At 40.4% G+C, this 27,787-nt stretch overlaps 3 protein-coding genes across 3 annotated transcripts; 2 read left to right on the top strand and 1 right to left on the bottom strand.

Annotated features, from left to right (window-relative positions):
• Nucleotides 1-644: 644 nt before the first annotated feature.
• LOC130161947 (protein SSUH2 homolog) lies at nt 645-11,324 on the bottom strand. Its single transcript, XM_056365354.1, has 12 exons — nt 11,245-11,324; nt 7,214-7,309; nt 7,038-7,122; nt 6,767-6,896; nt 5,895-5,955; nt 5,547-5,671; nt 5,354-5,416; nt 4,599-4,678; nt 4,192-4,284; nt 4,002-4,107; nt 3,800-3,907; nt 645-3,601 (listed from the first exon to the last, which is right to left on the bottom strand). Exons 1-12 carry the CDS (start codon nt 11,267-11,269, stop codon nt 3,467-3,469), a joined length of 1,107 nt encoding a protein of 368 aa, XP_056221329.1. The 5' UTR covers nt 11,270-11,324; the 3' UTR covers nt 645-3,466.
• A 1,934-nt stretch (nt 11,325-13,258) lies between these two features.
• dynlrb1 (dynein, light chain, roadblock-type 1) lies at nt 13,259-16,371 on the top strand. Its single transcript, XM_056385906.1, has 4 exons — nt 13,259-13,409; nt 13,693-13,768; nt 14,071-14,238; nt 15,697-16,371. Exons 1-4 carry the CDS (start codon nt 13,407-13,409, stop codon nt 15,738-15,740), a joined length of 291 nt encoding a protein of 96 aa, XP_056241881.1. The 5' UTR covers nt 13,259-13,406; the 3' UTR covers nt 15,741-16,371.
• Nucleotides 16,372-18,731: 2,360 nt separating this feature from the next.
• map1lc3a (microtubule-associated protein 1 light chain 3 alpha) lies at nt 18,732-27,468 on the top strand. The gene is made up of 4 exons (XM_056395268.1): nt 18,732-18,947; nt 21,336-21,391; nt 23,027-23,133; nt 24,777-27,468. The coding sequence occupies exons 1-4, from the start codon at nt 18,908-18,910 to the stop codon at nt 24,937-24,939; spliced, it is 366 nt and encodes a 121-aa protein (XP_056251243.1). The 5' UTR covers nt 18,732-18,907; the 3' UTR covers nt 24,940-27,468.
• The last annotated feature ends 319 nt before the right edge of the window (nt 27,469-27,787 follow it).

The raw sequence follows: 27,787 nt of genomic DNA, 5'->3' as shown, positions 1-27,787 counted from the left end.
TGTACTTTTTTATATTGTACCTTTTGTTTTATGTAAATTTTAGTAACCAGTAACTTCAGGTGTCTGAATTGTGATCACTGCTTTTGTTTAGTGCTGCAGCATCTCTGACGTCCCTGTTTCCTGTCTGATTCATCACAGCAAGCTTGGACCAAATCAGCGTCACAACTTTTTAAAGCTCCTCCAGTGTAAAGGTCTGTGTCCATGTGTAGTGTGATTATAGATCAGCTCTAGCTTCTATATTAATACTGTGAAAGTATCAAAGCCTCAGTCCACAGAGAAATGCACACAGCCTGTATTCAGAAACTGAGCCTTAAAACCAGCCGTCAGGACTTCTGCAACTTTGTGATGTCACAACAAAGCAGTCACCAAGCCCCGCCCACCTGGACCCACCATCCAAACCTTGCAGTATTTGGTTTCTCTGAGTGTTTTTACCTGAAATCTGCTTTATTTTTAACAGTCAGCCAATCAGAAGAGAGGCTCAGAAAAACTACATTGAGATGGTTTTTGGTTCTTAAAACCACAAATATTTTCATATTTTCAAACACTTCAAATAAAACACAGAAGAAGAAGAAAAAGAAGCAAGAACACAATAATCCTGAACCAGTTTTAGATCTCAGGAGAGTAGAAGCGCTCAGACACAGCAGGATGATAACAGGAAAGTTTATTTGTGACATCTTTACTGAATATATTGAACAGGTTTTATTATGTTTATTTATGAAACAACACGACTTTAAATTGTAACTTTAGCTGTAATAAGTTTAGACAGAGATAACTGGACTACGTGACACACACAATAGTATAGAAAGTGATTTTCCCGTTGTAAAAGTGGAGACAAACTCAAGAAGCTGTAAATTTACTTCATTTCTGGGAGTGAAACTGAAGCCTGTCATGTCCTAATAAAATATCTTTTACATATAAAATTCAAACTGATTAAATTCTTTAACAATCACAGAGACATTGTCAGACGTACAAAAAAATAACATAATATGAAATATGAATGAGTATTTTCCATAGATGTAAACTGAGACACTAGATTTACTGTTTTCTAAAAGAAAATAAAAACCTTTGATTTAACACACAAAGAAAAATAAATCTCCTCTGATAGAAAAGTTGTGATATGAACAGTCACTTATCAAAATGACAAACTGTCAGTGAGACCTGAGACGGAAAGTCTCCATGTGTAAACTGTGATAACGGGTCTTTCTTTGGCCTGTAGCTGAGTAAAAGAACATTGTGTTGAACGTGTGCACAATGTTAAAGGTCTGTTCAGTCGTTATAGCAACGTGTCACTGAGGCACAGAGAGAGAGAGAGAGAGAGAGAGAGAGAGAGAGAGAGAGTAGATATAAAGTACTGTACTGTACGTTAAGTGCTTTTCCTGTGACTGTGATTTTTATATCAAACTGGCACATTTTAGTTTCCTGACTTGCTGGACCGTCCAACAAGCGAAGATGTAACTGGTATGATACTAAATAAATGTTAAAAACTCTTTATCTGTTAGGTAAAGCTGCAACTGACAAATGTTTTCAATATTGATTCATCTCCTGGAGCCGATCCCAGCTAAGTGCTAACAGTGCTAACCACTGCACAACTGCACAACGAACCATTTGGTCTTTAAAATGTCAGCGAGCAGTGGAAAAGTTTCACCTGACTTGAGTATAAAATCTAAAAGATATTCAGTTTATCATCAGGTACGATGAATAAAAGCAGAAAGTCTTCACAGCTCAGAAGCTGGAAAATCAACATAAATCTGAATAATTACAGATTATTTTTCTGCAAATCAACTGAAGGATTAATCCAGTAATCGTTTCAGACTAAAATGAAATCGCAACGAGTCCCATTCAAGACCAGAATAGACGATAGATTTGTCTGATTAGTGTTCTTTGCACATCACCATGCCGTTACCTAGGTGATAATCCAAATGTTTAAAACCTAAGAGCCAGACGAGAGATGTAAAGACAGAAGTTAAAACGGAGTTAGAAATTATCCAACGACATGAATCAGTGCAGAGGAAGTGACTGTAAACTGCACAGGATTTCACCGTCTGTAGATGGAAGGAATTCAGATAAATATAGTATAAAAAGATATTTTTTTTATATTTATAAAAGGCAGGAAAAATGTAAGTAAAAATGTAGAAGTGTTTTAGTCCATCAAAAGTAAAAATAAACACAATAAAACAGAGTATGGCTTCTGATTCACTCTGGATGCGACAGCGAAGACGCCTGAAAATCAACTCGGAGCTACAGAGACAAGAAGATCTGTCGTCATGTCACCACATAATATTCACGTCGTCTCTGTTAATGTGAACTGGAGGGATTTGATTCGGCGCTGAATCTCAAAGAGAGAGCGCCGGCTGCGAAGCGCTCAGTCCGAGCCGACAGTAGAGAGGTAGTAGACGTTAGTACACACACAGTTCACTTACTGGATTATACTGGGTTATATGGAGCCTGGCGGACGTCGAGGGCAAACCTTTGATTCAGTGCAACAGAATTAATCACTCATACTGTAAAGGGAATTACCTTTATTTGTAAACTCCAATTAGGATGTGATGTTAAAATCTGTTTAAATTATATATGTTTTATAAAAGCATACTGTCTGGAAAGTCAAACTACCGTCTGTACATAGTGAAAAGTAACTGGCAGTTAACTGCATACGTGATGAATGAAATTCAGCGGTCCTGCTCACTGATTTACATTTAAAATGGACTTATACAACCAGAGATATTTAAAGGTTAATCTGTGGTGACATTTTGCCCAAGCCTGCCCTGAATTCACAATTAACGAGAATAAAATAAATTTAAAAAGAATAACCTACTACCCATGAATCTCAGCCCAAAATCCTAATCCAATATTATGAACCACGTAGCCCTTTTAGATCATCCACCACCTGTCAACTGTCGCGGCTACAGTAGATTAGCCCGCAGGCTAATGCTAACAATGCAGTCTGTATGTATGATAAAGAGATGAATGGACGGGATAATTTATCATTTATTTGAGGGGCTTCGTTCATTAAACACGTCTGCTAACCTGCTGTAAACACCTGCAACCTCTGTTCACACAGCTATAAAAACAACATGACTCTAGTCAGGTCACAGTTTTGTAAATTATAGGTATGAATAATTAATCCGTGCACACAGATTATCAGAAATTTGAACCTTTGACGCCTGCAGGCTCGTAGGATTATACTAGTGCATATGTGAGGTTAATCATGAAGGATTACTATAGTTACACTACTCGGGTGTTCACATGGACACATGATAACCAGACTGTTGTTGACATTAAGGCCACATTCAGAACGTCTACTGCTTTTCACACTGTTTTGAGAATGAATTGAAAGTTTAGATTGTAGATTTCTCACACATCAAAGTCTCATGAACCATTAAAGCAATGACCCATGACACCTGTCCGTGAGACACGTGGGAGTGTTTGGGGTCGTAACGTCACCTTAACCACCACAAATCCCTGCTACTTATAAAATAGAACATGCGGTGGGATATTTGGATGCAAATACTTTGTTCTCTGTCCCGTAGACAAAGAAGTCGTGGACTTTTCCGTTGTAGAAGTAAAAAGCGTGAGTCAGGGGAACCAGCTCGATGCTCTGACGCTGCAGAGAGATAAAACGCAGGCATGACATTAGCATCACTCACTTTTTCAGTTTTCATTCAGGGAGGAAAATGATCATTAAGGACTGTTTTAAAGCTGATCTAACTGTGATTTAAATGCACTTCCTCCTGCACAGAAGAGTTATACTGACATCCAGTGGCCGGGGCGTGACGCTGCATCTACATGTCTACATTTGTACCTGTTGCAGGATGCGGCTGGTGGAACTGAAGCGATTGAGGTGTCCGTTGATCAGTCTTGTAGAAGCGTCACAGATCTCCTGATCGGGGAAACCCTGGATGGGGTACACCTGGGAGGACAGCAGCATTTATGTATCGCTGATGCTTCACATCTGACGTGAAATCTCGTTACATGTGAAAGAAAAGAAGTGTCTTTGTTTTTACCAGAAGGTTCTGGTCGATGAAGAAAGGATCTCCTGTCACTTTCTCAAACTTCTTGTCGGGGAAGTCGGGCTGACGATCAGGGATGAATTCCTCTACGTTGTTCTTCCTACTCACACAAACATAATGACACGCAGAAGAAGAGATTTGGGCGGATTATCAGTGGGAATGAGCGCGTGCAGCCTTGACGTACCAGGTAACCGTGAGCAGGATGAAGTGCATCAGGTTTTGGCTGCCGTGGCAAACGGAGCAGGTCTTGTAGCCGTGGCCGTGACAGAAGTGACACCTGGAGGTCACAAGAAACGTTATAGAAACACCCTCGTTGTCACGGCAACGTCACAGTGAAACACAAGACACAAGAGAGCGGAGCCGCTATAACTGAGACAGGTAAACATAGTAGAGCAAGAAGGTAAAGCAGCATTGGGGGGGGGGGGTTACATCTGGCTAACGTGGCTCCTCATGATACTCATAATTGTCATCCTTGTGATTCCCAGTGTGCTTTTAGCGCCCTCTGCTGCTGTGACAGTTAAAAGGCCGTGTCTGAAGGACGGAGAAGGAAACTCAGCCAGAACAGAAAAGCAGTCAGACTTGGACTCTCACCTCTTGCGACCTCGGCCGTGACAGGAGGTGCAACGCTTGTTCCTGGAGCGACCGTTTCCGTGGCAGAAAGTGCAACGCTTCTGTAAAATTAGAGGAGGGTTTAAGTCAGGTGTCCAGCGCATCAGCAGAGGCGGCTTCATCTTCACATTATTATGAGGCCGTGGTATTATGTTATCAGTGACTACAGCGACAGGAAGTGGTGGGACAGACACACTGAGGGTCTGAGTCTGTTCCCTCCTGCCGGGACACGTGATCTAATGCAGATATGTATAAACACCACACGTAAATATATTTTACTGCAGAACTTTGTTCATTTCTGAAGACGCCAACAATGAGGTTCAGAGCTGAGATCAAAAGTTAGAAACACAACATCATTCCATTTATCATATAATTGCATTTACATTTAACACTTTGTTGTCTATTGCCTGTAATGAACACATTACTGTTTGTAGATACTGTTTATATTCAAGTCAACTGACACTATAAATGTTGTGCCAGGAGTGTGATGAGTGTCTGGACATTAACTTCCCTTCAGAAAAAGAAGAGTTTGTTCATCACCACCAGGTGGAGCCGTCAGTGTGTGAAGGTGCAAGAAAAACTAGTATGAGTATGAGGCTCTACACAGATTCATGGTTTAATCGTGAACTTGTGTTTTTATGGGATTGAACTGAATCATGGAATTTACCACTTTGTCTTTCTTGCTGCCGCATATACAATATATATATATCTAGAATATATGAAGAAATACATCTCACCTGGCCTCTACCGAAGCAGCTAATACACCGAGTTCTTCCACAGCCGTGACATTTGTGACATGTCTGAAACACACACACACACACACACACACACACACACACACACACACAAAGATAGGTATAAAGTAGGTATAAAAACAAATCAGGAAAACTGAGAAAACTTGAGTGTGAGTAATAAAAAAACGAGCTGTACCTTGACGAAGGACGTGTGCGGCACGCGGATATTCTCCACCACGTCGGTGTATCTCTGAGGTAATGTCACCGGGACGTCCCACGGTGGAGGGGACATACCGTACTGAGGACCGTCCACCACCTGTCCTGTTTGAAGGAAACAAAACCCAGGACAATGTAATCAATGAAGAGTGGGTCACAGCTGATCGATCAGACTGTAAGTACTGTCTGACGTGGCCGTCTGACTCTTCCTGTGTGAAGTGAAAAAGAAAAGATGTGGCACAAAAGTCACATGACCTCAGAGTGCAGGTCATTTTCCTTTTCAAACACATTGACCTTCATGATTTCTTAGCTCAGAGTAAAGTTTCACCATTGTAGGGTTCAAACTGCCAGGCGCTGGTTCTGGTCTCGGTGTAGGTCTCCAGTCGATACTGCAGAGGGCAGAGGCAGACGATCAGAACACAGTCAGGCTGATGAACTGTCAGTATAGTACGAGTTTAAAGAGTAACATGACATAATCTTGTTTCTGTTGAGGTGGATTCTGGGAAGTTGTGTTTTAATTCTAGAACATAAAACCCTCGTTCATTGTTTGTGGCATCTATACTTTTAAAAGGTTCTGTATGTAACAATCAGAAAACTCTTGTTATTGATGACAGCGGTGGCCGTTAACAGACAGGTATCATGTTGATAGATGAGGTCACTAAAGCTACACTGTTATTACAGTTTGACAAACTACAGTGACTCTCAGCACTGAAATGAAGCGTACAGATAGCTATAGTTTGAATAACATGGAGTTTGTGTTGTGCTGGGAGCCGGTTGTTTGTTGACGTTAGCAGACTCCATTTCTAAGCTAACGTTAGCTAGTGTTGCATGACTGTTGGCGCTGTAAGAGACTGGAGGAGAGGCACTGAGGCAAGAAACTCTGGAGCGAACTTTCACATCACATCCTTTACACAGAAATCCCTCCACAGGCAAATGAGAAAGTCAGGAAAGGGCTAATTTTTAAGTTATCTTACAATACGTTCACACTGGATCTTAAAACACTCGATTTTAATTTGTTATTACAATATACAGTATTTCAAGTTTTCTGAAAAAACTTGTATAAAATGTAATAACTTTACTTTATGCGTTTTGGGAAGCACTAGTTTTTTTCCATCTTCACACTATTGAACATGTTCACATCTAATTTTGTTCCAGGTAAGTTATTAGAAAATAACTAATCAATACTCAACATGCTCGTACCCTGTAGACAGTGATGGGATTGAGCTCTTTGAAGGTCAGGTTCCTGGCAGGTTTGGAGCTGTACCGCCATTTTGACTCCACGAACTTGAGCAGGGCGTCTCTGGCCACATCCTCCGATATCGTGGGGACCCTGGAGGACAAAACACACAAACACACACATGGGTGTGTAACATCTTATATTTCTTTATTAAATCCTAAGAGACATTAAGGTAAAGCACAATATCATCAGCAAAGTGTTTTATAAATGAAGTGAATTATTGACGTGTGTTACCTGACGTTGGGCACCAGGGTGTTCCTGTTGAGCTCAGGCTGGGGGTTGTAGGCAGGTGGGGGTGGATACAACGGGTTGTCATCCTCTGGACAAACACAGAAACAAAAGGAGAGGAAGGTTGGAAAATGTTGCGGAAAAAAACCCCAAAAGAGAACAGAAGAGAACCAAAGACTCACGTCCTCCTTTGTGACCCTGGTATCCATGTATGTCATCCAGCCAGCCAGGAGGGGGCGCTGATGGTCCCTCCTCTGGTATGTTTGGATCAAAGGCACCTGAAAGGATGAGGCGAAGGAGAGGTTGTTTCCGTGTCTCGCTGAAATCGAACACACCTCAAGATAATAGATGAAGTACTGATGTTTCTCCCTTTCTATTTATTTATTTACTAAGTACATTTCCAATTCATCTATTTTATGCACATTTTCAAACTGTGTGGAAACACCTTAAATTCAAAAGAGTAATCTATGCTTGGCTGAGCTTAGGCTTGGGCGTATAGAGAAGATGCCAGAAGTCAATAGTCAAGTCTGAGTCAATAATATTTAATATTTCTTGCCATATGTACCACTATTGAAAACAAGCATCTGAAACATAAAGTACAATAATATAATTATGTTATAACTTCCCCACCCAGCCTTGGACTCATCAGCTGGGACCAGCCAAACAAATGACACTGATGGAGCCTGTAAAAACATCTGAATATTTTGATGGTTTAGATAGAAAGTAGTTGTTTGCTGCTCTATCGTTATTTAAAATCTTATTTACGGAACCTTTCAAATTTGGATATCATCCAAGCCTAGCTGAGGTGGGAAAGTCTGCTGTATTGATACAGGCAAAATGCTACAAAGTGCAATGGAAACAGACTTGAAACCATGTCATTTCATTGTGTCTTCTTCTTCTGCAGTGGTTTAATGGGCCTAGACTGGAGAGTTAGTGCTACCAACTGGTTATCCCTGCTTTCATATGAGTGGCAGACCCAGCGAGACAAACAACAGGGAAATATCACTGATGAACCATTGTGTTCTGTGGCGACATGAACATGAAATGGATTAATCCTCCTGTCCTTCATGCAGGTTCGGCAGGTACTGCTATTACTACATCACAAGTCCTGTCTCCACCCACACCCTGTGTTGACCAATCTTTGTTTTGTTAAGGATTCTGTGACTTCTGCACACAGAGCTCACTCCAAAAGGCTTAACAGACCTGCAAGTCCCTGATGCAATGACTCCACTGTTTGTCTTCACATTATAACACTGCCGCATACTGGTTAAGCAAAACTATTTATAACTGGTGATTGTGAGAAAGTAGTAAAAAAATGTCAGGATGATTGATTGAAAACGCTGCATATGACCTAAGGGTGCAGGTTTTTGTTCAAAACCAGATATGGAACACGAAGGAGCATAACCTTTCATTTGAATCAACCACAAAAGCTCATTCTCTATGTGGGAAATCCCAAGTCAAAGTGAAGACCGTGACAAAATCCGCCTTCCAGCGCCCATAAAGCTCACTGACAAACATAACATATATTGTTTATTTAATCAGTATAAAAAAATTCAAGTGCAATAACTTATGAGCCAAACTATTTCTGATTGGGATCATTTTCGAGGCGACAAACAGAGACTCAAGAAAATTTAAATTGTCTCATGTGCCCCTCAATTCTCTCTTATGAGAGCAGACATCAAAATGTCAAACATTTAGTGTCTATAAAGTCTGTTTACAAAAACCACTAACCAAACAGCTCTTGGCATTTGGATATTGCACTTGGAAATATTGCAATTTCCATAATTTTTCAGCCCTAATAGCGACTGTGGCAGATTGCGAGGTGAGTAATATGCAACCTGGTAGCATGAGCCTGTAAGCCTGCGCTGAGGGCAAAGAAAACCCTGTGCTCCAGACAGATTGCGACATGCATTTGCATATCTCATGGTTGAAGTGCACAGTCACATGCAAAAGCACAGCTGACTGACTGAGGAGAAAATCTGTTTTCTTTGGCTCTTGAAGCTGAAAACTTTCCACACATAATAAAAGGCTGTTTATGTGAATTCCTTTACACATTCACAAATCTGAGTTCACACATACTGTACATGTTAAAGGTCCCATATGTTCTTCTTCTCTTGTATTTTGTTGTGACATCACAAAGTTCCAGAAGTCCTGACGGCTGGTTTTAAGGCTCAGTTTCTGAATACAGGCTGTGTGCATTTCTCTGTGGACTGAGGCTTTGATACTTTCACAGTATTAATATAGAGTCTAGACCTGATCTATAATCACACTACACATGGACACACACCTTTGGACTGTATGGGACCTTTAAGATGCTGCTTCACAACCTCCCACACACATGTGCAAACAATATTGCTTCCTCCACACTGATTGGCCAAAGGGGCGTCTGTATAATCTGCAGAGTTGCAGTGTGTTTACTTGTTCTGATATTTAACTTGTGTGTAACTGTAACATTAATCTGCAGCCTGGCAGCAGCATCAGCAAATTCAATCTCAACAAATACCAAAGAATATCATGTTACTACACAACCATGTAATACTACATAAATATACACAATAGTGCCTTGATTGAGACACTTCCGAGGCACCGTGCAGTTTTTAACATGTGCGTCATGATTTAGCCCGACACAAATACTTTCTTAGCAACCCAACAACGGCTACTCCTCTGAGTGTTTCTTATGAACTGTGTTTTCTTCAAGTCCCCGGCTGCCCGTCAGATAAAAATACAGCGGAGTCAGAGTACTTATGTGGAGCTGTACACAATACCTCCGTCTGAGGGATAAAAATATCAGCGAGAAGGTGTTTCCCCCAAAAAGATCTGGGCTGAGATGGACCGAGTGTGAGAACAGCTTGAGGGAAGGGAGGAGGGAGGGAGATAGAGACTCATTAAGAGAGAGAAAAATAAAAAAAAAAAGGAGAGGGTGGGAGAGAGAAGGAATGCGAGAACAAAGCCAGTCTGATTACTGAGGCTTTGACAGGACAATGCATCCAAAATACCCCCGCAGAGCTCATGTGGCCACTTCTGGTGCAGAACTCTCTAAAAATTGATGAAATGATTCTATGAACTTGACTGATGAGGAGACTGTACGACTGCGATGAGACATTCAGGCCTGCGAGTGGACGTCACGGACGAAAGGTCCACGACTGAAACACTGCGTCTTTGCGTTGTTTCTGGTCATTAGCTCTTTAACCTCGAACCTGGAGGACAGCTACACACTGACTGAGCCTGGAACTGACACATGTAAACTGCACTGTGCAAGATGAAGACATACTGTGAGAATATTACACTATTCAATAATCAGCAGATTAATCAATAATAAAAACGAATTGTTAAACGCAGCCCAATATGTTTATGTTATGTTTATAAATGCTAAATATGGAGACTTTGAGCAAAGTGTTAATGGGATTTGTGAAAGTGTGTTACTCATTTCAGTAAACGCTGTTTCAAAATAGTGAAAACTTTAAAGCATGAAAGAGCAATTTTCACATCCAGTCCACATTGGACCAGGTCCAGATCTGGATTAGATTATCCCAGACAAGCCAGAGACTCTTTAAAACAGTTTCAAATTTGTGGAGCATTAAAGCAAAAATAAATAAATTCATTAAATTAAAAAAAATACTGACTCTGCAGTTTGTTTCACACATTGTCCAGTTCAGGAAAAACACTTTACTTCGATTTGTCAAATCTGGATTAGATAGAAGCTGAAGACTCCTTGAGCTGCAACAATTAGTCACTAATTGATTAATTGCCCGAAACAAAATCAATCTGCAACTATAAACGTTTAGCACTTTTTAAGCCAACAAAACACATGGTGGATAATCAAGAAAGTAATTATCAGATTAATAATTAATGGAAATCATTAGGTGCAGCCTTTACCAGTCTACTATTAAGTAACAACCAGATGTGAGTCGGTGTCAGTCAGGACACAGTGTCTCAGCAGGTTTTACTACAGCGGCTTCCTACGAGTCAAAGACCCAAACACGTCCGCAGCTGCCGGACTGACGCTCTTCTCAACTGCAATTAGATAAAACTGAAAAACCCGGGGGAATTTTCTAACCCTGTCCCCGCGTTACAGTCCCGTACTACCGCCCCGGGACACATGCAAACCCGGGTCCTTAAACTTTCTGCCTCGGTTCTTAACACAAAAACCAGGTCGCAGATAAAGTCCGGGATCTGAACTAAAGTCCCGTCTCCGGTTTTTAAACATGCTCACCGAGGTCTTCGTCCTGCTCGTCCATTTCTCCGCCGCTTCGGTCAGTGAATGAAGCTCCGTAATGTGAAGATGTCAATGTCACATACCAACACTGAAAAAAACTAACATCGGGGACAATTTCCGGTTGTGGTTTTCAAAATAAAAGCCCAGAGGATCGTTCACATTTTTTAACTAGTAACTACAGCTGTGAACGGAGTGGACTAAAAAAGTACAATATTTCTCTCCAAGAAGTAGAGTAGTGGAAACATAAGTAGTACAAAATGGAAATAACCAAGTGATGTACTAGTACCTCAAAATTTTACTTAAATACAGTACTTGAGTAAATGTACTTTGTCATTTCTCACGACTGCACTGTGGCTGGTAAAAATGCTTTCAAGTTTTAATTTAATATCAATAGAAAAATAAAGACATGGGTGAATGGATTTGGATGTTGTATCTTGTCACAGCTTGGTGGTTTTTGATTATTGTTAATATACTTATTTAACTCCATTACTCCTCCCTTTGTGTCAGCCCTGCATCAGTTTCTTTCAGTTTTACTTTGAAGGCAACATCTCTGTACTTCCTGTCCCGGCTTCTCTGTTTGCCTCTGACTTGAAACAGCTTCGGCCGCGCCCACATTGTTTGCATTCACTGTGGAAAAAAAGGGGATTAATCCAGATCCAGTTTTCACTTCACTAACATACCTCTTTTCTTTAAAACATTTCTCCTTGTGTAAAGTGTAAAGTTATAGCTGTGGAATGAACTGACCCCTTGTTGTTCTGAAACAACTTTGCAGAATTATATAAATAACTTTTAAATGCCTTAACGGTCCGTGCATGAAGTATTATTCTTCTGCAATTGTTCACGTTGTATAATGAAAAATGCCAGTTTGTATTGCCTAATTTCATTGTCCTATTTGTGAGAAGTGCAAATGTATGTTGGCGTTTGTGAGCTCGTTCCTCATTAGCCGATGCTGCCTAAACGCTGTTAACGCGTCGCGTGTGTTGTTGTTTCCATGTTCTCCATCTACTATCTCCAGCACTGCATATATCCTGACAAAGGGGAAACTATTAGAATTCTGTTACTAAAAAAAAACATTTTGAAATAGTAAAAATAGCTATGACTGAGTAAGTACATGACATTTCCAGAGATCGTTAAACAGCGAGGTTTTCCAATACTGTTACTCCTATGAGTCGGCGGAGACTGGGCAGAGAAAGAGTCTCATGGACACACAGGAAAGGAAGGAGTGAACCAGCAAACATGAAGTCCTTTTGCAAGTGACACAAAATCCATAAAGGAATGTTCAAAATTCATAAACTGCAGCTAAAATCCATGAACTGCAGCGGGAAGTGAAGGTAAAAATCCAACAGCAGCTGTGTATGAAGTTCAAAATACTAATAAATAATAATCACAACTTTCATTATCATACAGTTCATCTGAAATAAATTTAACTAAATAAAAGGCTTAAATGTCACATGTTATTCCTGTGCCCAAGGACATTTAAGTCTGTATTATCTGACTTAAAGCTAGAAATCAGAGAATCCCCAAATCCTCCATAGATAACACAAGAGCACTGTCACTGTGTATTACATTAAAATATCGATTAACTGTCATAAGTGACAAATGAAATTGTTGAATGAACTTTTTAATTGAATCCCCCACATTAAGAGCTAATGAGTGCAAATGATTAACTAACACAGTAGAACAACATACTCTGGAAATATAAGCTTGCAAATGGCATATTCTAAAAAAGACAAAGGCTTGTTTTCATCAGTCAGGCTACTGAAGTTATATACCCGAAATTACTTTAATCTACAGTAGCTGTGCAGTGTATCTCCTAACAGTTCTCAACCAGATTTTAAATTGAACATACGTGTAAGATATAAAACACTTATTTTGGTGTGAGAAATTAGACAAACATTTTAAGGCGCCACAGCGTGAGAGCATCAGAGCCCCATTCATTGTTCAAACTGATCAATTGTTCAAAATCTTCTCAACGACTTTCATATCTTCCGCGTTTTGCCCTGGACCCGGAACACACCAGTGAGGCGGCTGACCCGGAAGTTGACGTCAGTTGTCTTCGCCCAGCAACAACACTGGACTGTTAGCTGTTAGCTGTTAGCTGTTATTTAGCGGCGCTCGGAGATCAGTTTCTGACACAGATTTTTCCTCACATACTCAAAATGGTAAAAGGGACCGAATGCCTCATGGATTTTCTTTTTATAAAAATGTGCATATTTCAGTCTTGACTGTTGTGATTGTGCAGTTTTCAGTGAGGAAGTTTGAGAAAGTGCTAACCGGGGCTAGCTTAATTGTGCTAGTCGGGCGTTGTCAAGATATTAGCTTATTAATCCACAGGGTGTTTTGACAGTTTTAACAGCAGCTGACCTCCTGTTATGTGTGTTCATGTCGTTGTGTGAGATTTCAGCAGCTGAATTTAATGTTGCTAACTCATTTACTGTCCCTCAGGCTGAAGTGGAAGAGACGCTGAAGAGGATCCAGAGTCAGAAAGGAGTACAGGGAATCATCATCGTCAATTCAGAAGGCAAGAATACTTTATATAAACAACCTACAATTACTTATTCCTCTGTCTCTATACATATTTGTTACACGGTTTCTATTTACCAGCCATTTCTCCACCCATTTACATTACCAGCCCTGTCGGTGGTCGAAAATAACCCAGGCTCTGTGCTTGAGTACAATCTTGAGGGCTGCAACAAATAAGCACTGTTAATTGTTTTCTCTATTAATAGTATTAATTGTTTTGTCTACAAAATGTCTATAGTCTGCGGCTCCCAGAGTTCTAGTCCTCTGGTTACATGGAAATTACCCCGTCTCTTCCCTCAGGAATCCCAGTCAAGACAACTCTGGACAACTCCAGCACGGTGCAGTACGCAGGACTGATCCACCAGCTGGTGATGAAGGCCAGGACCACTGTACGGGACATTGACCCCCAGAACGACCTCACCTTCCTCCGGGTCCGCTCCAAGAAGAACGAGATCATGATCGCTCCAGGTGAGAAGGAAAAAAAAAAACCTTTCAGTCAGGATTTTTAGAAGGAATAGCAAGATGTGCCTGTAAATGACGGACACCATCAAAATGTGAGTGTGTTCAGTGCCACAGTGGAAGTGCCTAGAGGTTTTTTTTGTAGTTTTTTTCCATTCATCCTTGAGTCGGGCACTTCAACATGTGGACAGGGGTTGAACCACCAACTTTAGATTCATATTCCCAGAATTAGAAATAAAAACTTAATGCAATATGTACCGGGCCAAATTCCTCAGAAAGCAACACACATCTGTCTTTGGTGGCTAAACAAATAAGATATGTTACACTGATAAACAATCCTTTAAAACAATAACATAATAAGGGCTGCAACTAACGATTATTTCCATTATTGATTAAATTGACAAAATAGTGATTTTAGTTGTTTTAATAGTGAAAAGTGCATGTTTTTATTTCTTCAAATGTCCAATTTGTTCTGACCAACAGTCAAAACCCAAAAATGTTCAGTTTATTATCATGTATTACGCAAAGAAAATGCTTCAAATCCTCACTTTTGAGAAGCTGCAATCAGTCAGTGTTGTGCATTATCCAGATTAACTGACTAATTGGTGCAGCTCCAAACATAATTGTTGTACTGTCGAGTCACTAGTGGATTAATCAACTGATAATTTCAAGTAACACAGAGACTTGTAAAGATATTTGGTTCTGTGAATCATTTCAAATCCAGTTCAGAAAAATCACACCAGTCAAAAGCAGAAAAAAAAAACACTAGAAGGAGTGTTTCCTGGTTGTCAGCAGTTCGCAGTGAAGCTTACCCCACGACACTAGCTGTTACAGTTGATTGCAGTCAGACAAACTCACTGATTAGATGCTCTTTCTGCCCCGCCCCCCCCTCCAAAAACACAACATCCAGTTTACAGCCTCTGCATTGCAGCTCACCACAATCTGGAAACAGGCAGGAGTCAGCTTTTTATGACGCAGCTCATACTGAGGCTTTTCTCAACAGTTTGGGAGTTTTGATGATCTGATAAAACAGTAAGAATCGTCTGACCTGTTTATTATTGAATATTTTAAAACCTATATCACTCAGCTCACTTCATGGTTTTCCCTCCACAAGCTGGGCTTTAATACTTTTTGACTGGAATGTGTCTCCAGCACAGAATGTTAAAACCTGTCAAGCTTTAAATGTTGGCAGTGAACGCTCGGTCAGAGTCTTTGTCACTGATGAGATATTTCCTGTTTTAAATGGCACATAATGTTTCGCTTAGACAGAGTTCTTGTACAGCTGTTTTGTGTCAAGACAAGTTTGATTTATTTTGTTAAATAGGAATAAAGGTTTTTGTTGAAAAACAGTTTTGAAAAGCCCTATTTGCAAGTAAGATCCTTCACTGCTGCTCAGTGTTTGTTGCCATGTGCTCTATGTGTGATATGTGATCTATGAGTTTGACTGTTTTGCCTTTGTTTTCACAGATAAGGACTATTTCCTGATTGTCATTCAGAACCCTTCAGACTGAGACAGAAGGAACTGCTGCCCGACTCATTACTCTCTCTCTGTTCGTCTTTCATATCTAAACAGCCATTTTTTTTTTATCCTGGTGAATCAAAAGTACCTGTTTACCAGAAGCTTTTTATGCACTTACTGTACGGAGACGTAAAGGCAGGGCAGGATTTGAAGGTGGATGAAACTGAATCTTGGCTCAGTGACTAGATGTGTGAGCCACACAGTCAGTCACCCTGCAGGAAAAAAAAAAGATTTCCCATATTTTAGCATTCCAGTTCCGTCTCTTCCCCAAACATAATACGTGTTACATCACTGTGCTGATCACATATGTATTTTAGCAGTTGCTAAAATAGAAGTAAGAACCTTAAAGCTGGACCAGTGCAAACATGCATGTGCTCAGTATACAGGAGGCAGAGAGACCACAACACATCTTTTGGTTTGAGGATGTTTTTGGTTTTTTTTCAGTTCAATCTTAATGGAAATCTTGAGATTGTTATTTATTGTTTTTGTTGGCAAAAGATGTTGAAGTGCAGTATTTCAGTGGTGAGCAGCGAACTACACTACAAACACTTCTCTGGTCTTGCCATGTCGACTTCCTGTTGGTTATTTGTAACAAATTAAGAAATTAAAAAATGTCAAAATGATCTCGTGTTTATTTTTTGGCATTTACTTTGCACACATTATGTACAGTGTTAACAGTTTTCAGCAGAAGTTAAAAAGCCCTTGTCTTTTACTTGTTTAACACTAAAATGTATTTTCATTGAGTGTTGATCTACCAATGACTTAATTATTTATTAATTATCAATTGTTTTGGCAACTTTGGACGGTAGAACAGGCTGTAAACACAAACACACTGACATGTTGTTACCTTATAGAATAATTCTAGCAAACTGTTCCTTATTTACACATTTAGCAGACACAGAGCAACATGAGTATTTATTTGGAGGTCGTGTTTCTGGCTTCCCAGTGGATATATAATCTTAATTCTCACTCTCCTTTTTAGGTGTAGATGAGGGGAAATGCAGAGGAGGGTAATAATGCTCTACAGGTGTGTCTGCTTCCAGAAACCTCTGTCACAGTACACAGTTCGTTATATATAAATATCAATTAGTCGAGCTTCAAATAGCGACTTCACCTCAAACTCTTGTAACTCTGAGATTAGAGTCTGTTGCACTGACTGAACACACACTGAGCACCTGTCCATCAGTGCAGTAAACAGAGCTTCAACCACTGGAGGTCAGTAAAATACCTGGTTTATAATCAGCATTCTGCTAGTTAGAGTGATGTGTAGCGTGTATCTTTAACACAACATTTCATCTTAATTTCACATGAATTCTACACAGGTTTTAAATATTTAGTAGATTCACACGGGATGGAAAATAAAAAAAATAAAAAAAGTATAAATCACATTCACATTAAGCACCAAAAAGCTGGTTTTGGACACAACGAAAACAACAGGTACGTCAAGAGGAGATGTCTCAGAAAGAACAAGAATAAACTCTTCAGATGATTTAAACGTGCTCCCTCGCTGCAAAGACAGTTTATCACTGGGTAGGATAAAAAATTAAAAAAAATCTAAATTCTGCTTCACAAATTTGTATTAATTATTTGTGAAAAGATTAATAATTTTACCTTTGTGGGTCTCCAACTGTTACATGACACATTGTGAGGATTTTAGGGAGATAATGCCTCGTTAGTGGAACTGTTAACGACTCAGACGTGAAACCACTAGTTTTAACTAGTAATTATATCTGTCGGATAAATGTGGAGTAAAACTATTTCCATCTGAAATGTAGAGAGGTAGAAGTATGAAGTTACAGTACATAAAATGGGAATAACTAAGTAAAGTACAAATACTTTAAGTTTGTACTTCAGTACAGTACCTGAATACATGTACTGAGGTACTTTCCACCTCTGACAAACTTCAGCTCAGTATGACACTTTGGGCATAAAGCTTGCATCATATCTTTCCATACAAAATGACACAGCACTGAATGACTCATATGAAATACATGGACGGATGAGTAGAAAATCTGTGACTCTATTTGGTTGTTCTGTGTCTCTGGTCATTTTTCATCTCTCCATTTGACATTTTTTTGGTTAATTGTATGTGTATTTTTGGTTGTTTTACCATTTTTGATCATTTTGCATCAATCTTTGGTCAATTTTGTCTCTTTGTGGCTGCTGGTGTCTCTTTTCTGTCATTTATTTTATGACTTTGTCACTTTGTTATTGCTACTCTGTTATATCTTTGTGGTTGTGCTAAGTGGATTTGGTTGTTTTGTGTCTTTGTGGTCATTTTGTGTCTCTTTGGGGTCGTTTTGTGTCACTGTTTGATCATTATTTGTTACTTTGCAATTGCTTTGTGTCTCTTTGTGGTAATTTTGTATCTCTTTACGGTACTTTTTTTCTTCATCTTCATGTGTCTTTGTGGTTGTGTTAAGTCTCTTTGGTAATTTTGTGTCTTTAACCTGAGCAATATGACTTTCAAACAAAAAATAAATTAACAATCTCTTAATATAGAGGTGCTGGACATGATCCTGAGCCCTTCGATGATTGAAAACCTTTATGGCACGCGAGAGAATTAGCAGTTTAAGTGGCATAATTCTTATATTATAATAAATGCTAGGCAGGTCAAATTTATTTGTATAGCACATTATCATACACATACGTCATTCAATCTGCTTAACAGAAATAAAAGAAGTATCTGAGCAGAAATAATAGAAGCATAAAAAATAGAAGTAAAAAGAATAATAAGAAAACAGCATATAAACAAAGATTACAAAATAGATAACATCTCATCAAAGTGCAAGATTAAAATATTAAATGAAGGCAGTGGAGAGCAGAGCAGTTTTCGGCTTCTTTTTAAAGCCAGTTATGGTTTGGGCAGATTTGATCTCCATAATAAAGTGAATTTTACAATGTTAATAACAGTGTATCTTAAAAGTCGCACAGTAAAAATTGGCGAACGTCCCCTTTAAAAGCAGCGGATGACGTCAGCGCCTAGGTTTACTTGCTTTGTTTGTCCGGAGCTGTTTTGCCTTCAGACTGACCCGAGAGACGACAGGAGACGCTCCGCTTGAAATCAACACTAAACAGTTTCTCTGTGACCGAGTTGCGTTATAAGCAGCTGTAACTGCGTATTCATCAGGCTATAACTGTGTAATAACACTGACAGAGATGCCGTCCGACAGACCCTTCAAACAAAGGAGGACATTTGGTAAGAAACCACCGAGGAGGCAGTGTTGTTGAAGCTAACGTTAGCTGCTTGGAAACAGCAGCTGTTAGCCGGCCTGTTAGCCACCTAGCTAACCCCGTCATGACAAGTGTAGTTACATGGTGTTTACTTGTATGGTTTTATATTGTACCCGCGGTTTTTCACAGCGGTTTGAAACTAGGTTTATAGGCTCATATCGATAGCAGCCTATGAGTGAAGCTCCTGGGTGTCTAGTTAAGAGAATATTTCTTTATGGTCGGTTTTTGACCCAAATGTAGAGAAAAAAAAAACAACATGTAAAATGTAACTACATGTCATCGACGCCGTAACGTTACAGGCGGTGTCTGTTTAACCCTCTAGGCTTTGTCTTTGGATGTTGATGTGCAAAAGCCATCTGGGTCACTGTCACATTAGCTTGAGGCTAGCCTGGCCTGGCATTACCAGCTTGCATACAACTGGTTAGGCTAGCTGGACTAACATAAGCAGTTAACGTTTTCGTGTTTGCTCCAAGGAAAACAACATGTGCTGACACATTATCCCAGTACACGTGTTCAGTGATTTATGTTGTAATTTGATGCCAAACGACGGCCCCCTATGCTGGGAAGGGAGGAGCCCAGACTCTGTCCATTGCATAATCTTGCCATACAGAGAAATATGGGATAAGCAACAGAAACATGCGTAAGACAGGGAAAAACTCAATGTACTGTTGTTGCATTTGTTTATTACGTCCTTATAAAGTTATTACATTCACAGTCAGTGAAGTGATTTTGTTTCACAGTGACTAGCAGGCCTTGTTGACCCTGTTTTATATTGTGGTTCATTGCTATTTGTCACACTGACACACATTATAATGGTATTATATAACAATAAGAGACCTTGTCCTGAGTGGACCGATGTTAAGTTAACTTGTTGGGTTATCTGGTTTACTTAGTAGTTAGGTACAGAGCAGCATTTTCTAAACTAGGGGCTGAAGGCCTGTTAGCAGTGGTACCACACATATGAAGTGCTATGTATTTGATTAACTTGGGACACAGGGTGAGGAACTGAAATCCCAGGTTGTGTCTTGGCCTAAAGTATAATATTCCCTCTTTTAATAGCAGGAATAATAGAGCCGGCTCTGAAAGTAGTATTTGTTAAACAGATATTCTAGTCATAGGTGGGGCACTGACTGTTTTGATGCAAAGCCAGGAAAGGGAATTATATCAAAAACAGGAGAATAGTAATGGATTATCTAATTTATGAAAGCATTCGATTTTGATCTGCAGAGCAAACCCACAGTATCTTTTATACTTGTATTCTGGTCATTAGCACGGACTGTTCCCATTGCTGGGTTAGAAAAACATCCTCAGACCTAAACAAAGAAACCATTCACACGTCTCTGTTGCTCCTCAATGCTCTCTGAGCTTTGAACCCAGCCACTGTTTAAAAAACAGGTGAAGTATTTTTTTTCTGAAATAGGGCAGTAGGCTGTTTAGAGAGGCCAGTGCATGTTGTAAAATTAGACAGTGTGGTGGTAAAAACATTGCAAAGCTCAAGCAGGTACTGTAAAGAGAGGAATGTGTGGGAATTCAGCTCAACATTCACACATACACAAATCATATGCAAAGATGTGAAACATGTAAATTCAGTCCACAAATGTCAAACTGCTCGCAAGACACTCAGAGACGGTCTTAAAGTCTGCCCATTATAATGCATGTGAGTCTGTGTGTACTGCATGTACTGATGCATAAATCTCTGAGAGAGCTGTGATCTGTCACTGCGTTCACACATTACATCGTAAATTAAAAGATGATGTTAGACAACCGGGAGGAGGAAGTGGGTTAGAGGACGCTTTGAACATAACAGATCAGAGATGGCGATAACAGTAAAGTGGTCCATTCCTCCTATTCTCAGAGGCTGGTGGGGCGTGGATAACATGGACACAAATTTTTTTTTCTTTTACCAGCAGGACCAGCCATCATTAAAGAGTCTAGCTGTGTCAGGACACAACACTGGCTCACTGCTGCACCAGGAGACGTTTTATTATTTTCATCTGAACGTGCACTGACAAACAAAACCATCTGACAGATATTAATTTGGGCAAACAGGGCGAAACATGCAGGGTCTTCATATTTTTAATTAACATATTTTCTGTTTTTTGGTAAGGTAAAGATTCAAAAGGGTTTTAGATTAAGCATCTGGGCTTGTTTATCCCCTGTCCCACAATAGAGACACAGTCTGTTTTAATAAAGTGTTTTCTCATTGCTCATTTCGAACTGGAAAAAAAAAACCCAAAACCAGACTGTTAGCGTTAGCAGAGGAGTCACGGCTTCATTTGTGGTGAAGATGAATTGAAACTGTTCTTTTGAGTTCGCCATGTTGTTTATAGTTTGTGTCTTTCTTTGCCCACAGCTGACCGGTGCAAAGAGGTCCAGCAGATCCGCGAGCAGCACCCCAACAAGATCCCCGTAAGCTGCCGTTCAAATCTGATTTCAACACACACCACACTTCATTGCTTTTTAATGCAGCACAGTGCAGACACCAGTGATCCATGTAGCCTGTCAAAAATCTCTGTGTGCAGTGGCATGTACTGTAAATGCACATATGTTCTTGTGAAGGCTTTTGCATGTGTGAAGAGTGTGTGTGTGTGTGTGTGTGTGTGTGTGTGTGTGTGTGTGTGTGTGAGAACGAGGCAGAAATATAGAGAGAGCAGCACAAAAAAAGGCTTTTAATCATTTGACAAAGCTGTTATAAAACGGTTTGCTCTCGACTGTGAACTAGTACTAAATCAGTTTGATGACACATTGGCAAGACTGGCCATATAATTTATCAAATATCTGTGAGTTAATATTGTACTTCAATAAATTAAGATGAAAGTTTTATTTTACTCATGGTTCTTAATCTGTAATGAAGCCTGGTTAACGTGGCTTCATCAGCAACACACATAAAAATAATGTGTGTTTCAATGAGGTGTGCATTTTCTAATCTTTATGTTTCAAACGTTCGATGAGAAGATTGAAACCTCTCTCATGTCTGTACTGTAAATATGAAGCTAAAGCCAGCAGCCGGCTAGCATAGCTTAGCATAAAGACTTGAAACCCCCCCAGTTATCAAATTAATGTAGTGGAGTAAAAAGTCAAATATTTGCCTCTGAATTGTTGTGGAATAGAAGCAAATAATGGAAGTACAACAGGAAACTGCAAGTACCTCAGAAATGTACTTATGTGCAGTACTTCAGTAAACGTATTTGTGGCACTCCATCACAAGTATGTAGGTAAATACTACAGTTGAATGCTCAGGAAGAATAAATAGAATATGAAGAAGACATGAAAATGAGCCTGTCTTCAAATATTAGCTGCTCAGACTCTTTCTGTTGTTGATTGATGAATTTTTAGCCTCTTCCTGCTGATCGCTTCAGGTTCAGAAAATATTTTTAGGCACACGCAGCATTTTCAGATCGTCAGGTCAGAGGGGGAGGGGCTGCGGGGGCCTTTCCAGAAGCTTCATCTCGTCTTTCTTTAAGTGGTTCGTGGTGGTTTTTGAGGTCTGCTTTGGATCGTAGTCGTGATGTGGAAACCAGCCTCTTAAACTCTCACTTTCTCCACCGACTGCAGGACGTCTTCATCCAGGATCTGCTGACATTTAACAGTGTTTCCCGTGCCACACAACCTCAAAGCAGAATATTTCTACCCTCTTCATCAAATGCTGCCGATTCTTTTTTTCTCCAAACACACCTTTGGTGACCGTGGCCAGAGAGCTCATTTTTAACGCCATCTTTCCTCAGTGCAACAAAACTCTTAACAGCCATTTCCTGTGGAAATTTAGCTTTGATATCTTTTTTATACCCTCTCCTGTTTCGTAGGCATCAGTTAGGTTCGTTTTCTGACCCACAGTCAGCGGCTTAGAGGAGTTTTACCACAAGGTTTGAAGAGTCAGAATTTATCATCAGCTGATCATCCTCAATAAAATTCATCTACGTTACTAGTCCTAACGAATCAATTAAGACCTAGCAAGATAATGAAGTTGTGAGACTTTACAAGCAGGAGTGTGTCTGTATGTGGATGACGGACTGATTTACAGTGTGGTGTCTCGTTCTGCTGCAGGTGATCATCGAGCGATACAAGGGAGAGAAGCAGCTGCCTGTTTTGGACAAGACCAAGTTCCTGGTGCCTGATCACGTCAACATGAGCGAGCTGGTCAAGATCATCAGGTAAACAGAGACTCACACACACACACACACACACACACACACACACACACACACACACACACACTGCAGGTTATAATAGCTTACTGAATTGGATACCAGTATATGTTAAGTTCAGTGAGGTATATGTTTGGTATGTGGTCTATATTTGGAGCTGTCTGTTTGAATGCATGTCTTGTAAGTTTTTTTTACGTGTGTGTGTGTTTGTGTGTGTCTGCGTGTGTGTGTTTGGCATCTTGCTGAGGCTGCAGCTGACGAGTTTGTTTACAAGCGCTGCTTCAAACCCAAGGGACGACAAATAAAGACACACTGTACCTGCAGTTATAGAAGAATGGGCATTAAATTAAGGTTTTATTGTCCTATTGAGCATAAACACTATAATATATCGGGGGGGGGGTTATTGATTGTTATTAACCTTACATGCTGTTGATGCAGAAGTATAAAGGCACTTGTCTTGATGATGTAAATCAGTCATAAATAGATTCATCTCAGTGAATTCACATATGAAGTGGTCGGCACGTTGCACGTCCCTCTTCAGAACTAAGACATGTTGGACGAGGACCCGCCCAGAAGTGAAGGCTGAGGGTTGGAAAGTGAGGACGGAAAGACGAGAGAGTGAGCTAAAAAAAAATGAGCAGAGCTGAAACACGGAGAGACAACGAGTTATTGTGAGAGATTTATTTGAAATTTAAATAGAAAGGCCAGTCCGACTCTGAAGGGTTTTGTTGTGTGGTGCGTGTGCGTAGTATGTCGGCGGTTAGAGTGAATGTCAGTAGGAAACTGCTCCACTGCCTTCATCTAATCATTTAACTCTGCACTTTAATTAGATATCACCTGTTTTATCATCTGTTACGACCATCAAATGACCTCTGTGGATGATAATGTGCTCTACAGATACATCTGCATCGCCTAGACAATAAAAATCTATTTATTTTAATCATAGTGCGTTAAATCTACCTCCCTCTCTCTCCTCTTTTGTTCTTTTTCTCTTGTCTCCCTCTCTCGTGGGTCACTGCTACAAAATATTTATAGCAGAAACACAGATATTATTGTTGACAGTATCAGATATATAATATTATACTGATCAAAATGAAGAGATATTTAAGTGATAAACATCTGGAGAGGTTCTGACATGAATCCTCCATGTTTTAAATTCTCCATGTCTGTTGATTAATATAATAAAGCAGCCCGTAGAATCATTAAAGCCCACAACTGGACTGGTGTGGAGCAGTAGAAGCGGTGCATTGTGAATATTATTTAGTATTAAGTATTAGAAAAGAGCGAATCAGTGTCAGTATCGGGAGGGATCCACAGTCGGTCCCTTCTCCTCCCTGAAACATCAGAAAAATGGACGTTGACCAGTTCAGTCGGTCCGTGACTCTAAATGCTGCTGCATAGAAAGATCTTCGCTGCTTTTGGATTTTGATAAAAACGTGTTTATGTTTAAACAAAAACAATGTCCTGTGGAGCTTTGAGAGAAGTTGATAGTTAAGATTGCATCTTGCTGAATGTGGGTGGATGTGAGGAGAGGAGGATTGTGGGAGGTTGTCATTGTTATACTCGATCACTAACAAGTGACACACGTGAAATATGTAATGCCGCCTTAACTTCTCTTTTCCTGTGTCTATCCCTGTGCACCTCACCAGGCGTCGGCTGCAGCTGAACCCCACACAGGCCTTCTTCCTGCTGGTCAACCAACACAGCATGGTGTCGGTGTCCACACCCATCTCCGAGATCTACGAGCAGGAGAGAGACGAGGACGGCTTCCTCTACATGGTCTACGCCTCGCAGGAGACCTTCGGCTGCTAGGGAGGGAGAGGGGGATGCGGGGAGGGAGAGCGGGACATCTTCAGGTGCTGGGAGACTTGGGGGGAGGGTAGAGGGATGAGGGATTTTGGGAGAGGGCGGGGGTGGCACTAGAAGGTAAAAGAGAGGCATGTGGTGTCAGAACCGACCAGAAACCACCCAACTCCATGATCCTCTCCACTTTGTTGCATTGCAGGCCCACGTAGCAACACAGTCAGTCAGTGTTCATGTGACAGACACCCCCTTGTCCCTCTCTCTCCGTCGTAGTCGAGCACCTTTCTTCATATTGGTCAGTAAATACAACACTAGCTACAATAGCCAGAGGACATCGTTTGTGTCTTTCCCGCCCTCAGAATCCTACCTGTGATCGTTCTGAGTGCTTTTATTTCATCTCTCTGTCCCGCTTTTGGTCCCACGTGGACTGCGGTCTCTTATTTTGAAAGGGTGGGACAAACCAATGACTTAAGTAGTTTGGAAGCTGTCTGTAAAGTTCCACAGAAGCGCTATTGATCTATTGATTTTCATCCTTAAGGCTACACACACACACACACATGCACACACACACACACATGCACACGCACACACACACGTATTAGACGAAGCTAAACTTGAAAGCAGGCGGTTGCTTGCGAGCCAGTCACAGTTCAGGATGTAATTTGAAGCTTGGCTGAAGAAGCCACTGATATATACGCAGGTGAAAACACAGCACAGTGTGGTTCATAACTATCCAGTAATCTGCTGTGTCAGTCTATATCCTCATCGTTGCAACAGCAGTAGTAGAAGCTAGAAGATAAGACTCGTAGTGATTCTTGTTTTACCGTTTTAACTTTTTTAACTCACATCTTAGTTTGTTTTCTTTTTTTAAATTCTCGTCTTTTGTTTGAAATATTATCCGTAGTTTAGGTTTGTGTTATGTAACTAGTCCTGAGTTTGTTTTAATCATACATTTACCGTCAGCCTGAAGCTCAACTTGCCAACTCGATACTGGCTACCGAGTAGCTGACAATCAGGCTCGAAACGACCGTAATCCTGGTCGACTTATTAGCATTTACAGTAATTTCACATGTGCAATATTTATCCCTTCAAGCCCCTGCAGGTTTGAGAGACACACGAGAACAGCGGCACTGTTGGGTGACGCTGTTAAACAAATATCATCTGTCCTACTCCACCCCCACCCACCCACCCACCCCCTCATCCACCCACCCACCCACCCACCCCCTCCTCTGTAAAGCTACTGTGATGTACTAAACGTAGCCACTCGCTGCTACAGCTGTTATTCACAGACTGATGTTAATGTCGTTTTGCCCCATAAGCACAATACACCTTAGTATCACTACTCACCTGTCTTCCTGCACAAGCCCCCACCTCCACCTCCACCTCCACCTCCACCTCCACCTCCACCACTACATTTAACCACATTTAACGTGACAAACAAGCAGTCAGGTTTGAATGGAAACACCGGGGGGGGGGGGAGATGCTCTCTGATCCAGCAGTTTTGATTCTGGCTCTTGCTTTTTCACGCTCCGTCGTGTTTTCTTAAAGTTGAATTTACAAATTAAAACACTAATTTAGGAAATGAACATTTTTAGAAAGCAAGCTGTTGGTTCGGAGCGGCAGCGCAGGAGGCGGAAGCTGACTCCACAGTGGTGAACGAGGGGTCACAAGCACTAACAATGGGGATGATTACAGAACAGGATGCTTTTATTTTGACACACTGTGCGACACACTGTGTTTTTCTCTTTGGCAGGCAGCGAAACGCCAATAAAATTATTCCGTTTTGTGTATTGAGCAGAGCTGACGCAGCCCGCGCTGTGAAGCCAGGATGTAATCAGACCTCCGGTAAAACTTCTCAGACCCCGGTTTAATATCTTTTCTCCACTGTGAGGCCGACGTCTCCTCCCGGCCTCGCGTCACAGAGCTTGTAAGATCGCCGCGTGTGTCATGGTAGCATAGAGTCGAGCATTAGACATAATAAAATGTATTTAATGTAGGAAATGAATGAGCTTCTTTTGCACATAAATTAATACAAATATAAACAAGAGTTGGCATAGAGGTTTGTTTTTAGAAATTACTGTATCTATATAATAATTCTCTCTTCTTTTTGTATCTGCTCCTCTTCTGTAGAGCGCTGCTGCTCTTTATCTGTACGTTTGTCTGCCTTTGTTTAATAAGACTTTATAGACGAAAAAAAGGTTATGATGCACTACAAATGTTGCATGTTTTTTTTTTTATTATAAATGTATATTGATTTTACGCTATAGATATAATTGTATTGTTTTATTTAGAAAAAAAAATAAAAGTCTTTTTAGATGTTTCCCAAACCAAAAACTGAAAATAAGTGTATGTGTATGTTTGAAACAAACGAAAAAACCGTGTGCGTATAAACGATCATATAATCGAGCTGTATTACAAAGTGTGTTTTCTTTAGGCTTTCTGATATTGTCACTGTTTGGAGGGGTGTACATAGATGCATTGCTACAACCTTATTCAAAGCATTTGCCAATAAATAAAAAAAAAAAAGTTGCCTTTAAACAGTTTTTCTTGTCTGTTTTGTTAAACCATGTCTCATATTTGCCAGTAGATGACAGTAAAGACCAGCAGGAGTCAACGATGTGGTTCCCACAGAGGACGGAGAAGGATTCACATCCTTCACTCGACCACCGACACATCAATGCAAAAAGTACAGAAGTAAAATGTCATGTGACTGATATTGATTACTGTATGTGACATTATCAGATCATAAATCCTGAGTCATCGATGCGTCAGCAGCATCTTCTTGTTGTAGCTGCTATAACTACTTAATATACAGTCTAATGGGTCACCAGATGAATCTGAGGGGTCATTAATTTAT

The sequence above is a fragment of the Seriola aureovittata genome, chromosome 2, assembly GCF_021018895.1.
Source record: "Seriola aureovittata isolate HTS-2021-v1 ecotype China chromosome 2, ASM2101889v1, whole genome shotgun sequence".
Classification (NCBI taxonomy): domain Eukaryota; kingdom Metazoa; phylum Chordata; class Actinopteri; order Carangiformes; family Carangidae; genus Seriola; species Seriola aureovittata.
Note: the sequence above shows the minus strand (reverse complement) of the source record. Positions and strands in the feature narration are given on the sequence as shown.